Source organism: Amphiprion ocellaris, chromosome 11 (genome assembly GCF_022539595.1).
Source record: "Amphiprion ocellaris isolate individual 3 ecotype Okinawa chromosome 11, ASM2253959v1, whole genome shotgun sequence".
NCBI classification, from domain to species: Eukaryota; Metazoa; Chordata; class Actinopteri; family Pomacentridae; genus Amphiprion; species Amphiprion ocellaris.
In genome coordinates this window covers 6,963,352-6,983,019 of record NC_072776.1, presented here as the reverse complement: position 1 = coordinate 6,983,019, position 19,668 = coordinate 6,963,352, and the positions used below count along the sequence as shown (strand labels likewise).

Below are 19,668 nucleotides of genomic sequence, written 5' to 3'. Positions count from 1 at the left end.
TACTTTAAGTAATTCCTGTCTGTGTTTGTTCCAGCAATAAGTTTTGCCTCTCTTAGTAGCCAGGCTTAAAAGGAAAGTTTTTTTCCAGCCCCTACATGATTTACTGAGCTTTGCACTTTAAGAGAATAGACTTAATTACACACTCAAGGTGTGGCAATCAGCGGTATTGTATGAATGAAAAGTTTGATCTTAGAGTAGTCTAATATAAATCACCAGTCAAATAAAAAGGCTGTTTGAAATAGTTTCATCCTAACCTCCTCTCCCATCTTCTTCCATCATCTAGAATCCTCTTTCATGGTGTCGGCCTCATCGCGGACACCGTCGATAACCTTTGGAGACTCCTTCGACCTCCTGTGCCTGGTCAAGCCTCGTCATAACCCTCGTGTCCCCACTTCTGTCACTTGGCGCTTCATGCCGGCTGGCAAAGAAGTCGGCAACGAGGATCAAGGAGAGTTCAGAGACCTGGTGACCTTCACCCGTGAAGGCACGCTGCAGTGGGGGGAGCAGTTGCTGGGGCTGGGTACCCGCACCACGGTGGACCGCTCGCACTCCAACACAAACTTCCGTCTGTCGGTGACCCGGGCAGGGCGGCGCGAGGCGGGCAAGTACCAGTGCACTGCTGTCCTGTGGAGGAGGAACTATGACAACAGCTGGAGCAGAGTAGCCAATCGCACTTCCAACCTGCTCGGCATCAGCGTCCTACAGCCAGGTAAAGCTTCACGGCTCCTTGCCAGACAGACACACACCTAATTGGAAGGGACACAGACCGGCACACAAACAGGGATAAACACAGATTCAGACACACAGTCACACACACACTAACACACGTACACATAGGGCGAATTCACCAGAGCTTAGAGGATTTCTGCCTGCTCTAATTGCTCTTAGTCTCTGGTTTAGCCACTAATTGGAGTGTGTGTGTGTGTGTGTGGGTATGTGTGTGTGTGTGTGTGTGTGTGTGTGTAGGTGTGTGTGTGTGTGTACAAGGCAGGGTGGAGTCTCCTAATGGAGCGCAGTGAATGGATTGCTAAATATCCCACAGGAAGAGAAAACTGAGTGAAAGAGGTAGAAGAGAGAGAAGCAAAGGATGGAGACAAAGAGAGGGAGAAAGTCTTTTAAAGAGAGTGAGCGATCTGTCCTTGAACCTTTTTCCTCGGCGGAGGCATTAAACTGTCTGCAACGTCCTCATTGGTCCTCTGTGCTTCACACATGCTCATGTGCACATAAAAACCCATTCAGACACAGCCCAATTATTGGAAGAACACAAACAACAAACACACACACACAGAAGCACAAACTCGCGTTGGCCCAATTTAGCCCAGCCTGGTCTGCCTCAACAGTATGATACTTCATTTATTTAGGTGAATGTGCCTCAGGCAAATATTCAGCCTGCTGATAAAAAAAAAACAACAACAAAAAGACTCCATCATTTTTAAAACAAAACACTGCTATACCTGCAGCACTGGTGGGGTTCAGATTTGTTGGATTTAGCAGTAGAAATATTCTCGAGGTGTGTGGGTGAGATGAGAGCTGGGTTTTTGAACTTTTGAATAAAACCAGCGATCATGGAATATCTCCTGAAATACCAAGTGTTGGCCTGCAGTGTTATATTTGTAACCATGAGCAATGTGTGCCTGCAGGCCTCGTCCATGTCCAGGTGAGGATAAATAAAATGCTGTATTGAGTTAAGAGGCAGACTTCGGTGATCAATAGCCCTTTCAGAGTGAGCCAGTGGCATGTAGTCACAGGTACAGTGGAGATAAACTCTAATTCTGTGCTGCTATTGATTCAAATGCACACATGTATGCAGAGGGATGTAAACAGACTTGCATGCAAGCATACAGAAGCACCACAGTGCAGAGATGGCTTGATTGACTGTGCTCTGACCTTAACCACTGATGCACAACACACGGCATCCCAGGGCCCTTCAGGACTTATTTGGAAAACAACTTATCATCCTGAATGCTCATTTACCTTCCCCCCGTGTGCAGTTTATGCTTAACCAGAAAAATCTTAAGGACACAGACACAGACCTTTTTTTGTTGTAAGGGACTGGGTTCTCCTCCCACTCTCCTTTCCAGCAGTGTCTGTCTCCATGACAAAGTGATCAGTTACCTTGGTAATGCCATCAGTAACCGTGACGATGTGATCAGTTGCCGACTGAAATCCAATCAGTAACCGTAACAGTGCGATCATTCTGTGTGTAGGGGCACTATCTCATAGGGGAGGACGAGTGAGTAATTCCTTTATCTCAGTGGTTGCTGAGGCCCGGCTCAGCCCTGGTCATGCTGTGTTCATCTGCTCTGCCTCCTATGTTTCTTTTTTTTCCTTCCTCTTCTTCTTTTTTTGGTTGTGTAGTCAGACCTTCATTTAGACTGATGATTCATTTGTCAGAATGTAGGACATCTCTCTCTGCCTCACGCCTCTCCTTCCCATCTGCTTTTTCCTTACTGTTTTCCTAAATGTTAACCACTCCTGGTGAAATCAGCGGCTGGCATTTTCCATTCCTTTCTCAAAGAAGTGGGATAAAGGGGAGTGTGTGTAATGAGGTGTGAACAAACACAGCTTCTGACCAGATACATAATTGAGAGACTCTAAGTCATGCTTCCAGAGGTACTTACTCAATATGTATGAGCTGCCTCACCAGCATTATGTGTGCACAGACATACTTGTGTGCATGTCAGACGTATTGCATGAATGCCCCTGCCCCTTGTGATGTGTCTCTGAGAGCTTTCATATGCTTACTATGCATATGTACAGAAGCCTGCCTCACCCTGACACCCAGAAACACAACAGCCGAACTGCTTCTCTCAGCTCTCTGATGGTCCACTGCACCACCATCTTGTATTCAGAAGACAGACACGTGTGTGCCGAACATAAGAAAGTTTTCAAATGCAGAATGAGGCTCCTCATTAAATTATTGCAGAAATTCAAAGCAGAGGGTGAAAACAAGCATCGGAAATAGCATCCTTGATTCAGCATCCATGCATCTTATATCAGCAAAGGAAAAACGTTGGATGTAGATAAAAGCTGCACCAAACCCACTCGGAAGCAGTCAGCTGGTCAGCGTAATGTTTCATCAAACCAGTGTTGCGCCTGTGGCCCAGCCCAGGCCTACTTCTCGTTCCAGATTGCATTAGCAGCGTGCCGCCTGTGTCTAAGTCCCAGGGGTCATATCAGAGGAGTTCACCACCATATCTACACACACGTGCGATGTTTTATGTTCTGCGTGAGGGCAACCCTGTGCGGTACTTTGGCTTAAATTATCCACCAAAGGCTACATTGAGAAAAACCATTGCATACACGGGAGCACAAATATCATCATCCTACACAAACATGCACTATGTGTATACACACCAGGGGGTTACCTCCCAGCTCCAAAGTGTAATTATCTTATGATGGAGCATGATTCAATATTGGTCCTCGCTGCAGAAAAAAAAAGAAATCCCCCGCAAACACACAAAAAGAACGTAAACACATAGTATGCAGCTTCACATACAATAGCACTGATATTAGATTTCACCTGATTGAGTTTTCTTTTTGTCTCTCTCCAAAATGCAATAATGGCAAACACATGTTCAGCATGGCAGATCGCCGGGGAAGCCTCAGTGTCTACAACACAATCTAATATCAGCTACTCATAACTCAAACAGCACACACACACACACTGAAAACGCGCAAAACTAATTATGCCGAATCTTCCCTAATGGAACCGGAGTTTAGATTAATGATGATTTGGGGAGATCAATACGTTTTTCTCATCATTTGAGTGTGTGCATGTGCGCAGTTGTGCATGTGTATCTGGCATGAGGAGTGGGATATTAAGCCCGCCTGGTTATTGGATGAGTTAGGATGATGATGGTGATGATGAGGGGGTGGGGGGTGTCCCAGTTAGAGTTTCTCCACAGCTCTCCTCGCACACCTACGCTTGCCTGGCGAGCTTTCACTCACTTGATCAAACATCACGACGCAGGAATGGACTCCTGTTTTTTGCTTATTGTTTTCCTCCTTTCTTGTTTTGTTCTCTTGTGGTTGCACTTTGAGTTAGAGGATATATTCCTCCTACTATCTTGTCCTGCCATGTATGCTGCTCAGGGTGTCTTCCCATTTAATATGGGCTGACACTAACAGATGCTGCATATGCTCTCCTTTCATGCCACTGAAGTAGTTGCCACCCAGCATTTATTGATAGTGTTGGCATCGCTGCAGTGATTGGAGATTCCTGCTTATCGTTGCATGGGTAGGAGCTGTCTATCTTCATTAAGGCCCGGCCTATCACCCTCATGTCCTCCTTTCTTGCTAGCGCTCCATCTCTGTCTTTCTATATTTTGTTCTCACTCTCCCCATAAGTCGCTAATGTCTTCTTTCCCCTTCACTCTCACTTAGCTGCATGTTTCCCTCCACACGCCCGCAGCTTCTTTCTCACTCTTGTGATTTTTCAATATTTTATAATTCCCTGCTTCCCTCCTCATCCTCATCATAATTCTCTCCATTATGTTTACATTTTTCTTCAAATAGCTTCTTCGCCATCGTCAGTATTTCATGAAAAATAGCGATATAGCAGCCGTACTTAATTGCGCGCAGTAGCGGCTTCAACGCAGTGTTATTGTTGGTGACTGGGTTGTAAATCTTTGGCAGCAGTGGGAATAGTTTGGGATTGCCGCAAGCTCACCTGAGGCAGGGTTAAATGTATGGAGCCGATGGGACTACATGCATATCTGCCCCACACCACCTTCCTCCTTTATGTACAGTTTATACACTGCATATGCAAATAATCGGAGTGCACTCACAGTCTATCTGTCTGTTGCACACACGCTTTAACACACAGGGTCATAATGTGTGATAAATAAATAGACTGTGAGGGGCGCACTGAAACAGAAAATAATTTCATGAAAGGTTTTTGATTAATCACATCTGTTTCAGACATTCAAGGTCAGGTTCCTCCCCTACATGTCTTCTTCCTCAGAAGAACAAACCCTGACACTTTCTCTTATACTCTTACACAGGCACATTTTTCTGTCAAACCTAATACAATCTCGGGCTCATTTCCTTATTCGGCCCAATCTGCAGACACAATGAGATTCTGTGTATTGTGTCTCTCCATCTCTCTTAAGCACCTGTGTGTGTGTGTGTGTGTGCGTGTGTGTCTTTGTGCGTGTGTGTCTGTGTGTGTGTGCGTGCCGGCACATGTGCACAAGAGCGCTTGTGTGTCCTGCTGCTGCTGTAATTGAAGTCGTAACTCAAGGCTAGATACAGTGCTGCTGCTCCCCATGTAAATCAGCGGCTAATAGTGGGAGCCAGCCGAAGAGACTCGGCAGTGCTGCCTCCTGAACGCACGCACACACACACACACACACACACACACACACACACACACACACACACACACACACACACACACACACACACACACACACACACACACTCACCATTCTCCAGCCTGCACTTACTGAATGACCACTGTTCTCTGTGGTTTAATGAGCATAATGTGTTTTATGCTTATTGGCAGACCCCTTTCAAACACGCACGCCGGCACATGGCTCACACTGATATGTCTTTATGCTCTCCCCTGTGTGCCAGCTTCTTTTGGGGTCATTAATCTCCCAGAGTTCCCCTTCCCTTGACCTCCCGTCTCACCCACCTCTTGTGCATCCGTGTTCCGGATGTCTAGCCTCAATCCGAGTCATTCAGACAGGAAGAGGGAAAGTGCATTCAGTTCATCTGTGTGTTTGCACCGTTTGGAGGAAGTAGAAATAATATGGGCGGACATTGTTGGGTGTGTGGCCTCTATATGGATGTGTTCAAGGCCTGCCATTATGTGCACAGATCCCTTTGATCAAGCCAGTCTAATGATCTTGTGGGGTTAGTTCCAAGGGAGAGATGAGAAGTGGTAATATCCCTCTGACACAATGGGATCATAGATACATCACAGGCATTAGCATAGAAATTAGGCTCCCAGTTCAGCAGAAGAGTGGGTTTTCCGTCAGGGGAACCCCATCTCTCTTCGCCTCTGAGTGGCTGCCCGCTCTGGTCCATGCCACTTGTGTAAGAAGTCCAGGCAGGATGGAGCATCCAGCATTTCTTGTCGTGTCTTGTGTCAGAGGTTGGCAAGTAGCAGCAGTCCAAAGTGAGCCGTCCTGCAGGAGATCAGGGTGTGTCTAAAGCCCTACAGTCCTGACATGCTTGGTGTCCTGGCTGTGGATAAGCCCAGGGCTGTGCTAACGCTAATGCTAAAGGCGGAGCAGGCAGCCATTAAGACTATAAGTCCTCTGGAGTGCAGCTGGAGAGACTGCCTGCTGCTTTCTGAAATCCCCCCAGGAGCATGCTCTCACTTTCTGTCTTTTACATCTCTCTCATCTTTTGCAAGCTCTCTCCCTCCCTTTGCACACTCATTCGCCTTATGAATATCAGTTCGGTTTGATGATACGTCCCTTAACTTTCCTAGTTTTCACTCATCCTGTCTTCCTTCAAAAAAATCCCATCACTCTCTCTGTATCGGCTTTTTTTTGCTTTTTGCTTTTGTTCATTCCTGTCTTGTCTGTGTCTCTTTCTCCTTGTGCCTTGCCCATTTTTCCCCCTCCTTTTTAGTGAAGGCATTACATTGGTGGCCTAGTGGATAGCTTTAAAATGAGCTGCAATGTTAGGCTGAGACCCCACAAGCACCTTTGGTGTTCGCTCTTCATTTAGGCCTTATTATTATTCATAAACCCACAGGTCAGTGTACTGAATATTCATGCGAGCATCAGGTGATGAGACAGGAGTGACACCGATGATGGTAAAGGAGAACAGAAGAGAGGGGTAATGATTGGTCAAAATGAAGACTGTGATTAAAGGATAGTATGGAAGGGTTGAGTCAGACTGTTCAACCCTACAGCCTGTCCTGTATTAAAAGACTTCACCTGGAGCTGCAGCACAAAACAGAAATGGAAAATGAATTGAATTTCCTCCCTAGACAAAGAATAAAGGATAACATTCTTTGATTCACCATCTCCAGCTATATTCTCTTCTTCTGAACACTCGGCCAGGCAGTTTTGTAGCTCCTTTGAAGTTATCCTAAAATTTTGTTACGTGTGTGTGTGCGTGCGTGCGTGCGTGCGTGTGTGTGTGTGTGTGAGTGAGAGCTGTGGTTAGTGTGCTCTGATGTGCCACAGTAGCATCCTTAGCTGTATACTTCTCCTCCCCCTGGACTCAAACTTGTTTTCATCTGCTATGCTTCATAAACAACAATTGTGTGGTGCTGCTTTTGGGGTTTGGGATGCACTTTGCTATCTTTCTCTTGTATCAAAACTGGGCTGTTGTTTGTAGCCTTTGTATACTTAGCTCCGCTGATAAATAAAAGGAATAAAGACAGCTTTGTCTCAACTCTGCAGTTTCCTGTAGCTATTAAACCAGACAAATTAGGCACACATGTAAAAGGGGTGAGACAAGGGTTCAATGAGCCAATTAGTGACAGTACCGTGTGGATTTGTGCGTGTTTGTGTGTGCTCTAACTGCGGTACATGCCCAGCAAACTGCTGAAACACAAGCACTTCCAGTGGAGCTGAGACAGTTGTGGGGTAAGATGCACTCTGTCTGGATGCAGCTCATATTTTCACATCCATATGTATTCCATCCACTGAAACATTTTTCAGGCCTTTTGATCAAATGTTATCTAATCCTCCCTGTTGATGTAAACAAAAGGCTCTGACCTTGTTTAACTGAGTTGTCTCTTTTTTTTTTACTGGAGTTAATATCAATGACGTGGCAGCATCTTAGCGACACCACGTTGATCATGAAGACAGGGTTGCCCTGGAAACCACACAGGCAGGTGAACAGGTTGATAGGCTGTCAACATTTATGCACAAGGTTAAATAAGAAAATAATATATTTTGTGAGTTGAGAGAAGAGGAGTTAAGGGCTGATGTATGTGAAATGGCATACATTTTTATTCACCGTTGACGGGCAGCTGGACTGGCACATAAACTAATGCAGAGCAGTGAGAACAAGTGTTTCCAATTACGGATTTGTCTTACTTTGTGGACAAACCCTTGAGGCTTATTAAAGAAAGGCCGAAACAAAGAATATGTGGCAACATTGAGAATAGGTATTGACAGCCTTGCTGATGCAGAAGAACACAGAACTGCTCTTGCTTTTTAGGGAATGCACACACATGAAGAGCAGCCTTGTTAACAATGTATGATTGAACTGGCTCCTTCTGCTGCTTTTCTCTGCACAACGTAATGAATGTTCCCTCATCAATGCCACATATACAAAAACACTGCATACTGTATGTCCATCTCATTGAGTTTTTTGCTTGTTTACTGCTTGCGTCAGCAGACGCATTGATGTAACTGGTAGCATGGCCATACTGTAGCTGACAGATGAAACCTTGCTCTCTGTGGGAATGGACACATGTCAGAGGATGTGACAGGCTGCTCTGTGAAGTCGCTTTCACAGCAAGAGGATTCTGCAGGGAGAGGAGACTTTTTAAAGTTTTTTGGGACATAAAAAGACAGTATTTCTCTCCCTTTTCTTTATCATCTGCTTTTTGCCCATTGTTCCCCCATTTCATTTGTCCCTTCGGTCTCGAGTGCGTCCTTACTAATAATAACTTGTAATAGCTTATGATGCTACTTAATAAGGCTTAAATAATTAGCCTATTTTAGATTTGAAAAGGCATGTCTGTAAACACTGATGTACGGCAACAGGCTTTCAGCCCCCAGTTTTTCTCCTGGCTGCCGATACAAACTTCAAATGGGAACAGCAGAGAATTGCTTTGTCCTCTGCCAATCCAATTCTGCATGGTTCCACTTCAGGAGGTTCGGAGGTAATTCTCCTGCAAAAAAAAAAAAAAAAAAGAGAGAGATTGCCAGGATTCCACAGGGCTCTGCAGTAATTCCGGATAGGGACATTGTCAAGCTTCCTACCAAGTCTAGTTGGTACAGAGGCAATGATGAAGACTAATTTGAGATGCTGGGTGGTCTGGTGATGCCTTGTAACCATGCATCTTTTGAATGCATCCAAATGCATGCATTCTGAATGTACGATGCAAGTATGGAGAATCATAACCGGCGATCATTTGAGCATGCTCGCCAATCTGTGGCTAAGGATGAGGTTTTCTGGGCAGATGGCCGTGACCCTAGGCAGTCAGCCACTCAGTCAGTCATAGCAAAGCCTAGCAGGAGCGAGGAGGGTGCATGAAACTGAAGATGAGCTGGTTAACTAAGGACAAACGGGGAGAGGAACAACAAATGAGAAGTTTTCTATGGGATCAGACAGGATTTGTTTATACAACTTATTGAAAAACCCTAATTATTAAAATGTACTGTATATTACTGATCAAGTCTGGTCATTGTTTGATATTTTTGCTCAGCAGTTTTTGATATTCAGTGGAACAGACGCATTGCAGCCAGTGCCAAAAAGTAGATTTGGTACTCAAAGCAATTGTGATCATGTGTATATAATGGTTAACTTAAAGAAGCGTCAATCATCTATATGTGACTTTCCATGTGCAGGTTAGTTCTTCTATATGTATACTGACAATTCCTGTGGCAGCTCTATTTATACTGTTTATTGTACAACTTTACATAAAAACATTTGTTTAGCTATTTACCTGTTGCTATTTGTGCAAACACAAATCGCTTTTGTTAGTTGAGTAATTCTGCCAGAAAAATCAGTCCTCTGATCCAAAAATAAGTGTTACACACTCATCCGGGTGGGAAGAGGTGAAAAGATGATATATCCTGAAGTTATCTGCAGCTGAGATCAAGTGAGTGAATTTGTTTCTCCAAACTGGGCTCAGCCAAAAACAACTCTTTGTATGCTGTTTGTGTGCCAACACTAGAACACTGGTGCTACCAATCACACAATTAAAGAAGCTAATTCCTGGTGATAGAGGTGGTCTTTGTTGGGTCTGTCAGTTTTTTAATGGAAAAGGTCAGAAGATACATTTTAGAAATTCAGAATAATGCAGACCCATTTGACTTCATTCAGACTGTGAGATATTTGTTTGAGCGCAATTAAATACCTTTGTGATTGTAATTTGTGGAGACTAATCTTCATGACTTTGTAAAATCCTCAATATGTTGAAGATCTGCTGAATAGGTTTTATAATTAATGTCATAATGTCAAATGGAAATTACAGCAGGTCTTATGTCAAGAGAAAATCTGTTGTTTTCATGCATTTTGGTTGAAAATTGTGAGGTGAAAACTCTTTATTTGCTCTGTGTCCCTGTGTTTTTTTCTACGCCTTGTGTCAAGGATGTCTGTGTGTGCGCGTTTGTGTGTTTCCTACATGCTTTGTGCTGAACTAATCCTCCCCCCAAGCGTTTGACAGTAGGGCTCTGGTTGCGGTCACACCTGATGTACCTGCAGCTAATCCTATCCCACAACCGATGTCACTGTAACCAATCCTGTCACAGCCTCAGCTCCTTCCTGACATCTCAGTCACACCTCTCCTCCGCCATCTCCTTCCTCTCCCGTCTGCCCTCTTCCTTCCTTGCTTGACTTTATAAATGCATTCCTTTCTCGCTTTCTTTCTGGCAGACTGACAAGACCCCCTGCCCCGCTTTTGTCTTAAATCTCACCTAATAATATCCATAGCCCTGCTTTGCAATCCACCCCCTTCACGTTCACCCCTGTCTTTTTTCCTGTTCTACATCTTATCTTACATTTCTACCTTGATATCAACAGACCTCCCATTCCTTCAGCTTTGATTTGTTTGACATTTCCTCCTCCTTTCCCATTCCCTCTTCTTTCCTTCTTTATTTCTCTTTGTCATCCGCCGTACCCACCCACACACCACTATCTTTTCCTGCCCTGCTGCCACCAGAAATAAACCCAGCTACAACTCGTCTGTCACAAAACAGAAATTGCATTGTGTATCTGTCACCAACGCTCACATTTTCCTACACCCATAGGAATAACTGTCTGCTTTTTCTTTTTCTTTCCTGAACCCCCTCTCCTTTAATTCTCTGCAGAGAGTAAGCTCAAAATGCAAAAGAACAACCAATCTCATGTGTACCTGGAGGACAGCCGTGTCAGGATCAATTGCTCCATCGCCTCCCAGACCAGCGTGGACTCCCAGCATGCAGTGCTTTGGTACGTGAGACATGCAACGGGGTCAGAAGCTGATGAGCTTCTGCTGAGGATCGAACGCTCGGGGGCCTTTGAGTACGGTGCCTACGCGGACGAAGAGAGACTGAGACGACGTGTGCAGGCCGAGAGGTTGTCACCCCGTCTCTACGTGCTGACGTTGAACAGGGCAGAAAGCAGCGATTCTGGGACCTACTACTGCTTGGTGGAGGAGTGGCTGAGTGACCCGGATGGAGCCTGGTATCGAATCTCCCGGGAGTCTTCAGGATTCACGCAGGTTCTGGTCAGACAGCCAGGTAAGCAAGCGGTCAGAAAGACTTTTCCCTTTAACAAAATGCATGTTTATTCCCACTGCACAGGTGCAACAGCTGCCACTTTACCCCCACATGTTGTCATGCTTTGGTCCAGTTGAACATTGTGAACCCAAACTTTCCTCCAAATTGCTTTGCCCCACCTCGCCTCCCTCCACCTCATGCTCTGCTCGCCGCTTCAAGGCCGTCTCACTCTGATGACCTTACAACTGCCACAGGGAGAGCTCAGATGGAAGAAAATGGATTGAAGTCATGCCAGCTAACAGAGAACCTAATCCTCTTGTCCACTATGCAAAAAACTTCTGCTTAGAGCCGTGATGTACCTGCTGCCACCCACACCCTGACATCCCACCTCATGACAGTTATTTTAAGTACTCATATCTTTTTCCCTCCCTGACTGAATTTTCTCACTCTTTTTATTTATTGCCCCTAATATTTCCTTTACAGTAAAACTCCATTCCCCCCAAATGTAAGTAAATAATAACTTGCCAGTCCTTCTGAAGGTGACTTTCTAGACATCTCTGAGAGCAATGCTCCTTTGCCAAGTGTCCTGTTTACTATTGAGAGGGAAATCTTTGATATGGCATCTGTCCAACTAGAAAGTGAGGATAAAATCATGTGATCAGGAGCCCTTCGGGCAGAAAAACCCACTTATATAGTAATATGATTGTAGTTGACATTGGTGTCTTAATTAACGTGAAGAGATCTGAGAATATGTACATCTTGCATTTGACTTTTCTTTGGGACTGCACAGACTCTTTAATGCTTTGATTCAGTTTCACCTTCAAAGAATTAGCATATTATATATGGAAGCTCATTGTAAGACTGGATTATAAAACACAGACATAACATTTATGACTCATAACCATAGAATTTTTTCCTTTTGAAGACGTGTAAGTGTCTTCATTAGATAAATATATAATGCTGTATAAACATAGATTTTCATAAAGGTGTTAAAACACTCACCTAGGAAGTCATCCAGGAATCTGCCTGTCGAGAGGAAAGATGGGGGGGATATGTGCCAAAACTTACCTTTTTTTCTGGCTCTCCTGCTGTGCTTTCTGCTTCTCATTTTTGCTTTAACAAGAACACTGTTCCAAACTGTGAGTGAGAGGAGCCCAAGCAAGCCAAGTCTTTGGTGCCACTTTTATTTTTTATTTTTTTCCTGCAGTGGAAGTGGGTCATTGTACCACCCCTGAAGGGTTGTAGCGCACCCATACAGACAGACACAGTAGCCTTGGGGTAGGATCTAACCCTGCTGGGAAGCTGAAAGAGTGGCAATAGCCATGAGGCTCCACTGTGGGATTTATTTATTTTTGTCTTTGGTTTGTACATTTTGAAAGTTTGGTGTCCCATTTGCAGAGCCATTTCCTGTTTTTTTAGGTGTTAATTTGTGCTGTAGCATTTATTTTGATTGTCTAATAATCTGCTGATTGTTTTCTCAACTATTTTGAGGGTAAAATATCTAGATATAATGAAATATATCTCCCCCAGCTTTGCAAATGACAAGTTTATTACTTAAAATTTTGTATTGTGGACCAACAGTCCAAATGCAAAGATGATAAAAAATAATGATTTTGCTCCCATACAAGATGATGAAAAAAATAAATCCTCATTTGAGAAGTTTTATTTTTCCATGTTTGTTTGAAGAATAACAAATGCCAAATCAATGTGCAAAATAACTGCAGATTAATATACTAAATGACTAATCTGTGTGCTTTTGAACTAAAGCTGAAATAATTGGATATTCTTGAAAAAAACACTGTTAATGTAAGTTTGAATGAATGCTGTGACATCTTTTCTATTGCAAAGCCTCAAGAAATATTGTATATTTTAATACATATTGACTTTCTATGCCTCAATCTTTTTCTTTCTCTTATCTTCCTGAACCTCTGCAGAAGTTCGACTGCAAGTAGAAGAACTGGAGTCGAATGTGACTGTGGAAGAATCCGGTTCAATCCGACTGGGCTGCAGCATCCCTTCACAGTCATCCCGAGACTCTCGCTTCTCCGTATCCTGGTATGTGGAGCGTTCCGAAGACGAGGACAATGAGGACCAGCCTGGGGACGAGGAGAGAGAGCGGGAGTGTGTCTTCTCCATCGGCCATGATGCAGTTTTTGGAAACGGAAACTGCAGCCCCAGAGAAGAAGCGGGGCCAAATTCCCGTTTACAGTTTGAGAGGATGACCTCTGACCAGTACAGCCTGACTATCCAAGGGGCCCGGCCAACAGACGCAGGCCGATACTATTGCCATGTGGAGGAGTGGCTACTCAACCCCCGCAACGCATGGTATCGCCTGGCCACAAACAATTCTGGGTTCACTATTGTCAATGTGCTGCAACAAGGTAAATCCTGGATAGACTAAAACTCTGAATCTTCTATGATTATAGGTACCATTGAGCACAGTGACAAAACTACATTTGAACTAATGGCGGCCTTCTAATTGTATACCGGCGATTTGAAACCATCAAGGTTCTTCACAGGATGGAATAGGAAAAGTGCTACTTATTTGGAAATCTCACCTCATATGTACTGTATTTGCTTGGTTGACATCAGCTTATCAAGGGTTTCTTTATGTAGTCATCTTCTCCAGTCACATGAAACTCCCAATGCACAGCCAGCACAGCTCAGAAGCAGCAGGTGCAACACCTCCACAGGCTTCCAGAATTTGACCAGTCAGAAGAAAGTTGGCTTTTAAGGAGGAGGGACTTAAAGCGACGGCAGCTAAAACACCCAGTTTCAGACAGAGAATGAATTGAGTGGCTGCATAAATTGACTCTATAAGATAAATAAGGATTTTTTTTAAACTGTGAATCATTACTCTAGTGGAGTCCCAGAATAAAAATAGTGAGCTGGAAATTAGCATAATAAGTCTCCTTTAAAATATCATCTGTAGACGTGAAGCCCTGAAGTCTAAATATTTGACATAGCTATTGTCTTGTATTTCTTTGGACTGTATTTAACTATTTATTAATGTTTTCCGTTTATTTCTGTAGATTGAGACAAACTGGTGAGGTCAACTGATTTATATACAGCCACAAACTGATTCGACTGCATGAGAGTTTATGTGAATGGAGATTAAAACCATGAACAGGGATCCCATAGACCATCTCCTGGAGAATTTTAACAGGCTATCAAGTCATAGTTAAAGTATTAGGAGACTGCATACGAACTGATATGGCTCTGATAACATGTTATTACTTCAGAATCAGATCTTACATGATGTGAATGATCCTGTGACTTCCTGCGCAGACTGAGGCTGCTGGAAACTGTCCCACTGTACTGCATCTTTTTTTGTCCGCCCCCTGCTGCTGCCGCCTGCTATCGTCTGCTTTACAGGGGAGGCGCAGTTCATCCCGAACAAGCCTATTAATAGTGTCAAAAGCTGTGCTGGGATCTAAAATAGTCAAATTGATTCATTTACAAGTGTCAACAGAAAGATGAAGATATAAGAAGTGCATTCTGCCTGCTATAAGAGATGTAAAAACCAGGCTAAAATTTCTTTAGACAGCTCAATTTTTCTTCATTAGGACCATACAAAGACTGACATTTTGAGAAACTTTGATGTAACTTTGATTGTTTTTTTTCTTCTTCTTCTGTCAACAGTGTCTACGCTCCAGTCAGTGGTGTGCTCCAACGACTCCCTCTTCTACTTCGTCTTCTTTTATCCCTTCCCCATCTTCGGCGTCCTCCTCATCGCCGTGCTGCTGGTGCGCTACAAGAGCCGCAGCAACAGCAAGAGCCAAGAAGGCAAGAATGGCGCCCCCCTCCTGTGGATTAAAGAGCCTCACCTCAGTTACTCGCCCACCTGTCTGGACCCGCCGGCGCTCAGCCTGCACCCCGGCTCTGTTGACTAAGCGAGGGGTCCTCACCTCCTGCCTCGCGCACATCATGGATTCAGCCAACACAATGCCAGGGAGCAGATCTGGACTCCACCTTCAGACCTTACTGTCATTCACTGCTGTGTTGAATTAGTCAATCAGTTGATCAGTTTAATAATTCCTACCCTGGTGGCTGTCTGTTTTATGTTAGCAACTGTGTGTGGGTGTGGATGGGTGTATGTGTGTGTGTGTGTGTGTGGGTGTTTGGATGAGAATGGGTGTACCATGTTGGCACAGTTATTCGTCCGAGTGCAAACGGAAGGACAAGAGAGTATCACGAGTCTCTCTTATTTTTGTTTTCTGTGAAACTTTATCTCATAGCTGCATTCTGATTTTTATTACTCTAAATATTTGTCTATTTTTCAAAAGAGGAAAACAAACCTGTACACATGAGATCACTGGCCAACCTGGGAAGAACATTTAAGAGAAGGAACTCTATAATCAACTCTGGCACTAAGTGGATGCCAAAAAAAAAGAAAAAAGTCTCCGCACTGATCCAAGAGCAGCCACAGCCTTGCCCACTATGCTGGTTGCCATAGTGATGCTCTGTGCCCACGGACTTCGTAGCTGCTGACTTGGTTGCCAGGCTGCATGGAGACAAAGGCTAGGACACACAAGTCTGTGTCCTGAGTGAGGATGTGTGTATGTGTGTTGGCCCACCTGCCTTCACAATGAATTTGCCTTGGCAGACAGAAACAGGTCCTGGTGTGCCACTTAAACACTGCCAGACACTCTGGCCTTAGTGAGAGACTGTCCCGCTCTTCTCTTCTATCCTCCTCCTCTCTGAGACAGACGGCGGGAGAAAGAGAGGGAGGCCTGAAATTATGGAGAATAAATGAACAGCTCTCTCCTGCTGAGGATATATGTACTTTAACACAAGTGGTTCCTTTCAGTGCCAAGTCCTCCTTATTTCCAGCTATTGTTGAAGTTTTAAAGGGAGGGAGGGGTGGGAAGCAGATTGGTTCGAAGGCACTTTGTAAATATGTCTTCTTACCTCCTGCTGTGGATTCATGGGCCTCGTTGGCCTAAAAAAGGGCAATTTCTACACTTATGTTAAATCAGTGGAATTGTCCTGGTTAAATTGCTCACGCCGAGTTACTGACTGAAAACAAATCCTTGCACATTTCTTTATGTTGCCCAGTATGATCACTCCATCCTGTCTTTAAAAGATATCAGATGCATACTAGTTTAAAAAAAAAAAAGGCTTTTAATTTAAGAGCGACACTGAACATTATTCATGTGTAGATGTATATCATAAACACTAATAATGTTATCTGCACATTATAAGACAACCAACTGATGAGGACCGACGTGTGACTTTTGTGTTTATTTTAAAAGGTTTTCTATTTATTGTTTTATACTATTTTGCATAGCTTTGTAAGATTTTCTTTTTGCTTTGAAATTCTCTAAAAACTGTGCTGCTTGTGTTGCCAGGCAACTGCACCAAGCACATTATGTCAATAGCCTGTGTGTTGACAATGTGGTAGAAGTAGAAATGCTAGATTTGTCCTGCACACTGCAGTCTGTAGCATTTCATACCAGGTTGTCAGGTTTGGTCAGTGTCAAAACACTGTATATCTATACTTATAATGAAATCTCCTGTGGCTTTAAATGTACAATAGTTGACCAGACAAGTCACAAAAACTGATTCACTTAATGCTTTTTGCTTGAGTCGCGTTTATTTAGTGAAATGTGATGTAACACCTAGGTAGGATGTATGATCAAAGACGACTGAAACTGAACTGTTCAAATGTATTCGAATCACGGATTCTAGCTGAAGGCGTCCTCCTCAGCTCCCCTGATGCAAGGCAGAAGGGTTGAAAACCTGTGTCACCTTCTCTGGAATGCAACAGCCAGCAGAGGTGTGAAATCATCTGTTCGACGTGGGCCTAACCCTTTCACTGCCAGACTGGACATGAGAACTCTTGAAAAAACTTCGACAGTGTTGTCTCAGTCGTGTCGACATGTATATTGCATGACAATATTGCGGGAGGAATTTTGATGTTTTGTAAACTTTGAACTCTTTGAGCATTGTGTTTGTGTGACGGAGCAGAGATCCCCCACCCCATCCATCCATCCACCCCTGACCTGCTGAGCCAAGAGTCAACACAACGCTCCCCGTTCCTCGCCATTTCCACTATCTGACTGCCAGCTCCCGATGCCCTATGAACCTGTGAAGTAGTTAATTTCAAGAATGGGTGTTGTGGAGATTGTGTTTGATATTATTGCTCATATTTGTCTTTTTAATGCTTTGCTTTTATGCAGCACTTCATTAAACAGATTTATGTCAAAAAAAGAGCCAAAAGTATGTTGCTGATACTCGCATAAGCCATTAAGTTGTACGATTTGAGCTGCCCTTTTTAAGTTATCCATTTCAGATAGACTGCACTATTCCAGGCTGATTAAGAGTGCTGCTGTTTAGTCATAGGAATTAGAAATGTGACGCATGTGCAGCGAACACAGCTAAATTGATCAGAGCCATCAAAGGAAAAAGCCCATCGACTAACTGCTGTCGACTCATTATTAACTAGGTGTTTACAAGTGTTTTTTACAAAAGAAATATTGATGTGGATAAATATTTTTTTAGCTGAGAATGTAGTTGGTGTGCAGCAAGCATTCTGCCTCAGTTGGGTACAAGCAGCTTACAATGGAAAGAGAGAGGCAGTCCACACATTAAAAATTGCAAGGTCGTAACAATTTGATGAGGCAACATTTTCATTTATCAAAGTCTTTGTCAGACAAACACCCATGTGAGGAGAAAAACAAAAAAAACACTTTAACAAATCAATCTACAATTAGGAAAACATTAGATGACTAAAACTTGGCTAAGCCAAAACATCATGCACCGCATATGCAAAAGTTGTTAATGCCCTATATTGTTTGCCGCACGACTCAAAGTCTTTGCTGACTTTGAGAAAAAGTTAGAAAATGTCATTTCTGTTGTTCTAGTTAGCCAACTGTGCACCAAATGTTTTAGAGCTTTTTAACTGGTGACTAATTCTCGACCACAGAGCTGATCCACACCCATCACACAGCTACTTCTTTGTCCACTGAGTATAAAATATCACCCTAAAATGCAGCTTTATTCAAATGACACGATGCCACAGATGACAAGAGCGAGTTGTTGGTATGCTGATTGCTGGTATGTCAGTTAGCGCCGTAGCCAGGCACTCAAACGTCCACAACTCCACCATTTGTCGCCTAAGAGATCATTTCAGACAGCATGGTATGAGAATCTGCCAGACGATGCTCTAGATGGATGCGTGTGTGGATGTGATATTATGTGATCTTGCCCTGCAAAATGTCTACCAACACGCCAGGCCCTTCAGGAAGAGTGGGACAACCTTTCATGAGCCAGCATTTGCAATCTCATTAAGTCTATGCATCGCAGATGTGTGATTTGTTATTGACTTGTAATTTCTGGTCTATGATCCCACTCTCCATCTGCCCATTATCATTTTCATTATAGTGCATGACGTCCATTCTGTTGTAGAGCTGCAGTGTGTTGGAACAACAAATATTTATTCCCCTGAGTTAAAAGCAGTGGAATTTAATTAAATATGGCAAGCTCCATTTACATATTATTGCATACATTCATATATATATGAGAAATCTATGAAAAATTACAATTTTGCAGGGAAAAAATTAATTCGGAAATGGTCTTTGAATAGTTTTTGGTATTATGTGATCTTCTGGTTGTCCTATATTTCTGTTTATACAGTATGTTTTTTCTCTCACATGATGTTTGCCTTAAACATTTTAAAAATATTGCCTCATTGGCCCTCATCACATTGCCATGTTTGAGGTGTCCACAGGAAACCTGAAAAATAAAATGCTAAAATTACTAAGAGAAACAAACATTATAGAAAAATGTGAAGTAATTCTCTCTTGAAACATAATTTGTAATATAATTAATGTCTTTCTAAATAAATATATTGTTATTTTAGGATTTTAAGAAACCCCGAGTACAATCCAAATTAGTACTTGAAAGCCTTTTTAGCATGCTTTTATTATTTCATTTTCATTCATTTGAAGTAAACATTAATTTTGTTGTATTTAAATATCTCAAAATTGCAGCAGAAACTGGCCATCTTGATCTATGTGTGAAATATGACAAAATGTATACCTCTTGGGTCTGTAGGATGAGGGTTAACATCCAATATTCAGTGTGTTTCTGTGTGAGATTAAAAAAGTATCTCGAAACATCAGCAGGGATAACTGATGGAACTGTTCCAAAAGTGGTTTGACAGAAACGGTTACAAATCTTACTGACTTGTATTTGCATAGAGAGTAAATACTATAAATCTAATGTCAGTTTTCACAAGCAAAAAGAACTGCATGACCTTAATTTCTGGTTGAATGATTCCCTTTTATAAATCTTAAACATTCCTCGAGATGCAGGT

At 43.1% G+C, this 19,668-nt stretch overlaps 1 protein-coding gene across 1 annotated transcript in view; it reads left to right on the top strand.

Moving 5' to 3' along the window:
* The window catches only part of igsf3 (immunoglobulin superfamily, member 3), a 74,203-nt gene extending 56,132 nt beyond the window's left edge, over positions 1 to 18,071 (top strand). The window contains exons 6-9 of the mRNA XM_023299592.3: positions 284 to 709; positions 10,959 to 11,369; positions 13,283 to 13,729; positions 14,991 to 18,071. Of these exons, the coding sequence (XP_023155360.2) occupies positions 284 to 709; positions 10,959 to 11,369; positions 13,283 to 13,729; positions 14,991 to 15,241 (1,535 nt within the window). The 3' untranslated portion in view covers positions 15,242 to 18,071. The remainder of the gene's footprint in view (positions 1 to 283; positions 710 to 10,958; positions 11,370 to 13,282; positions 13,730 to 14,990) is intronic.
* The last annotated feature ends 1,597 nt before the right edge of the window (positions 18,072 to 19,668 follow it).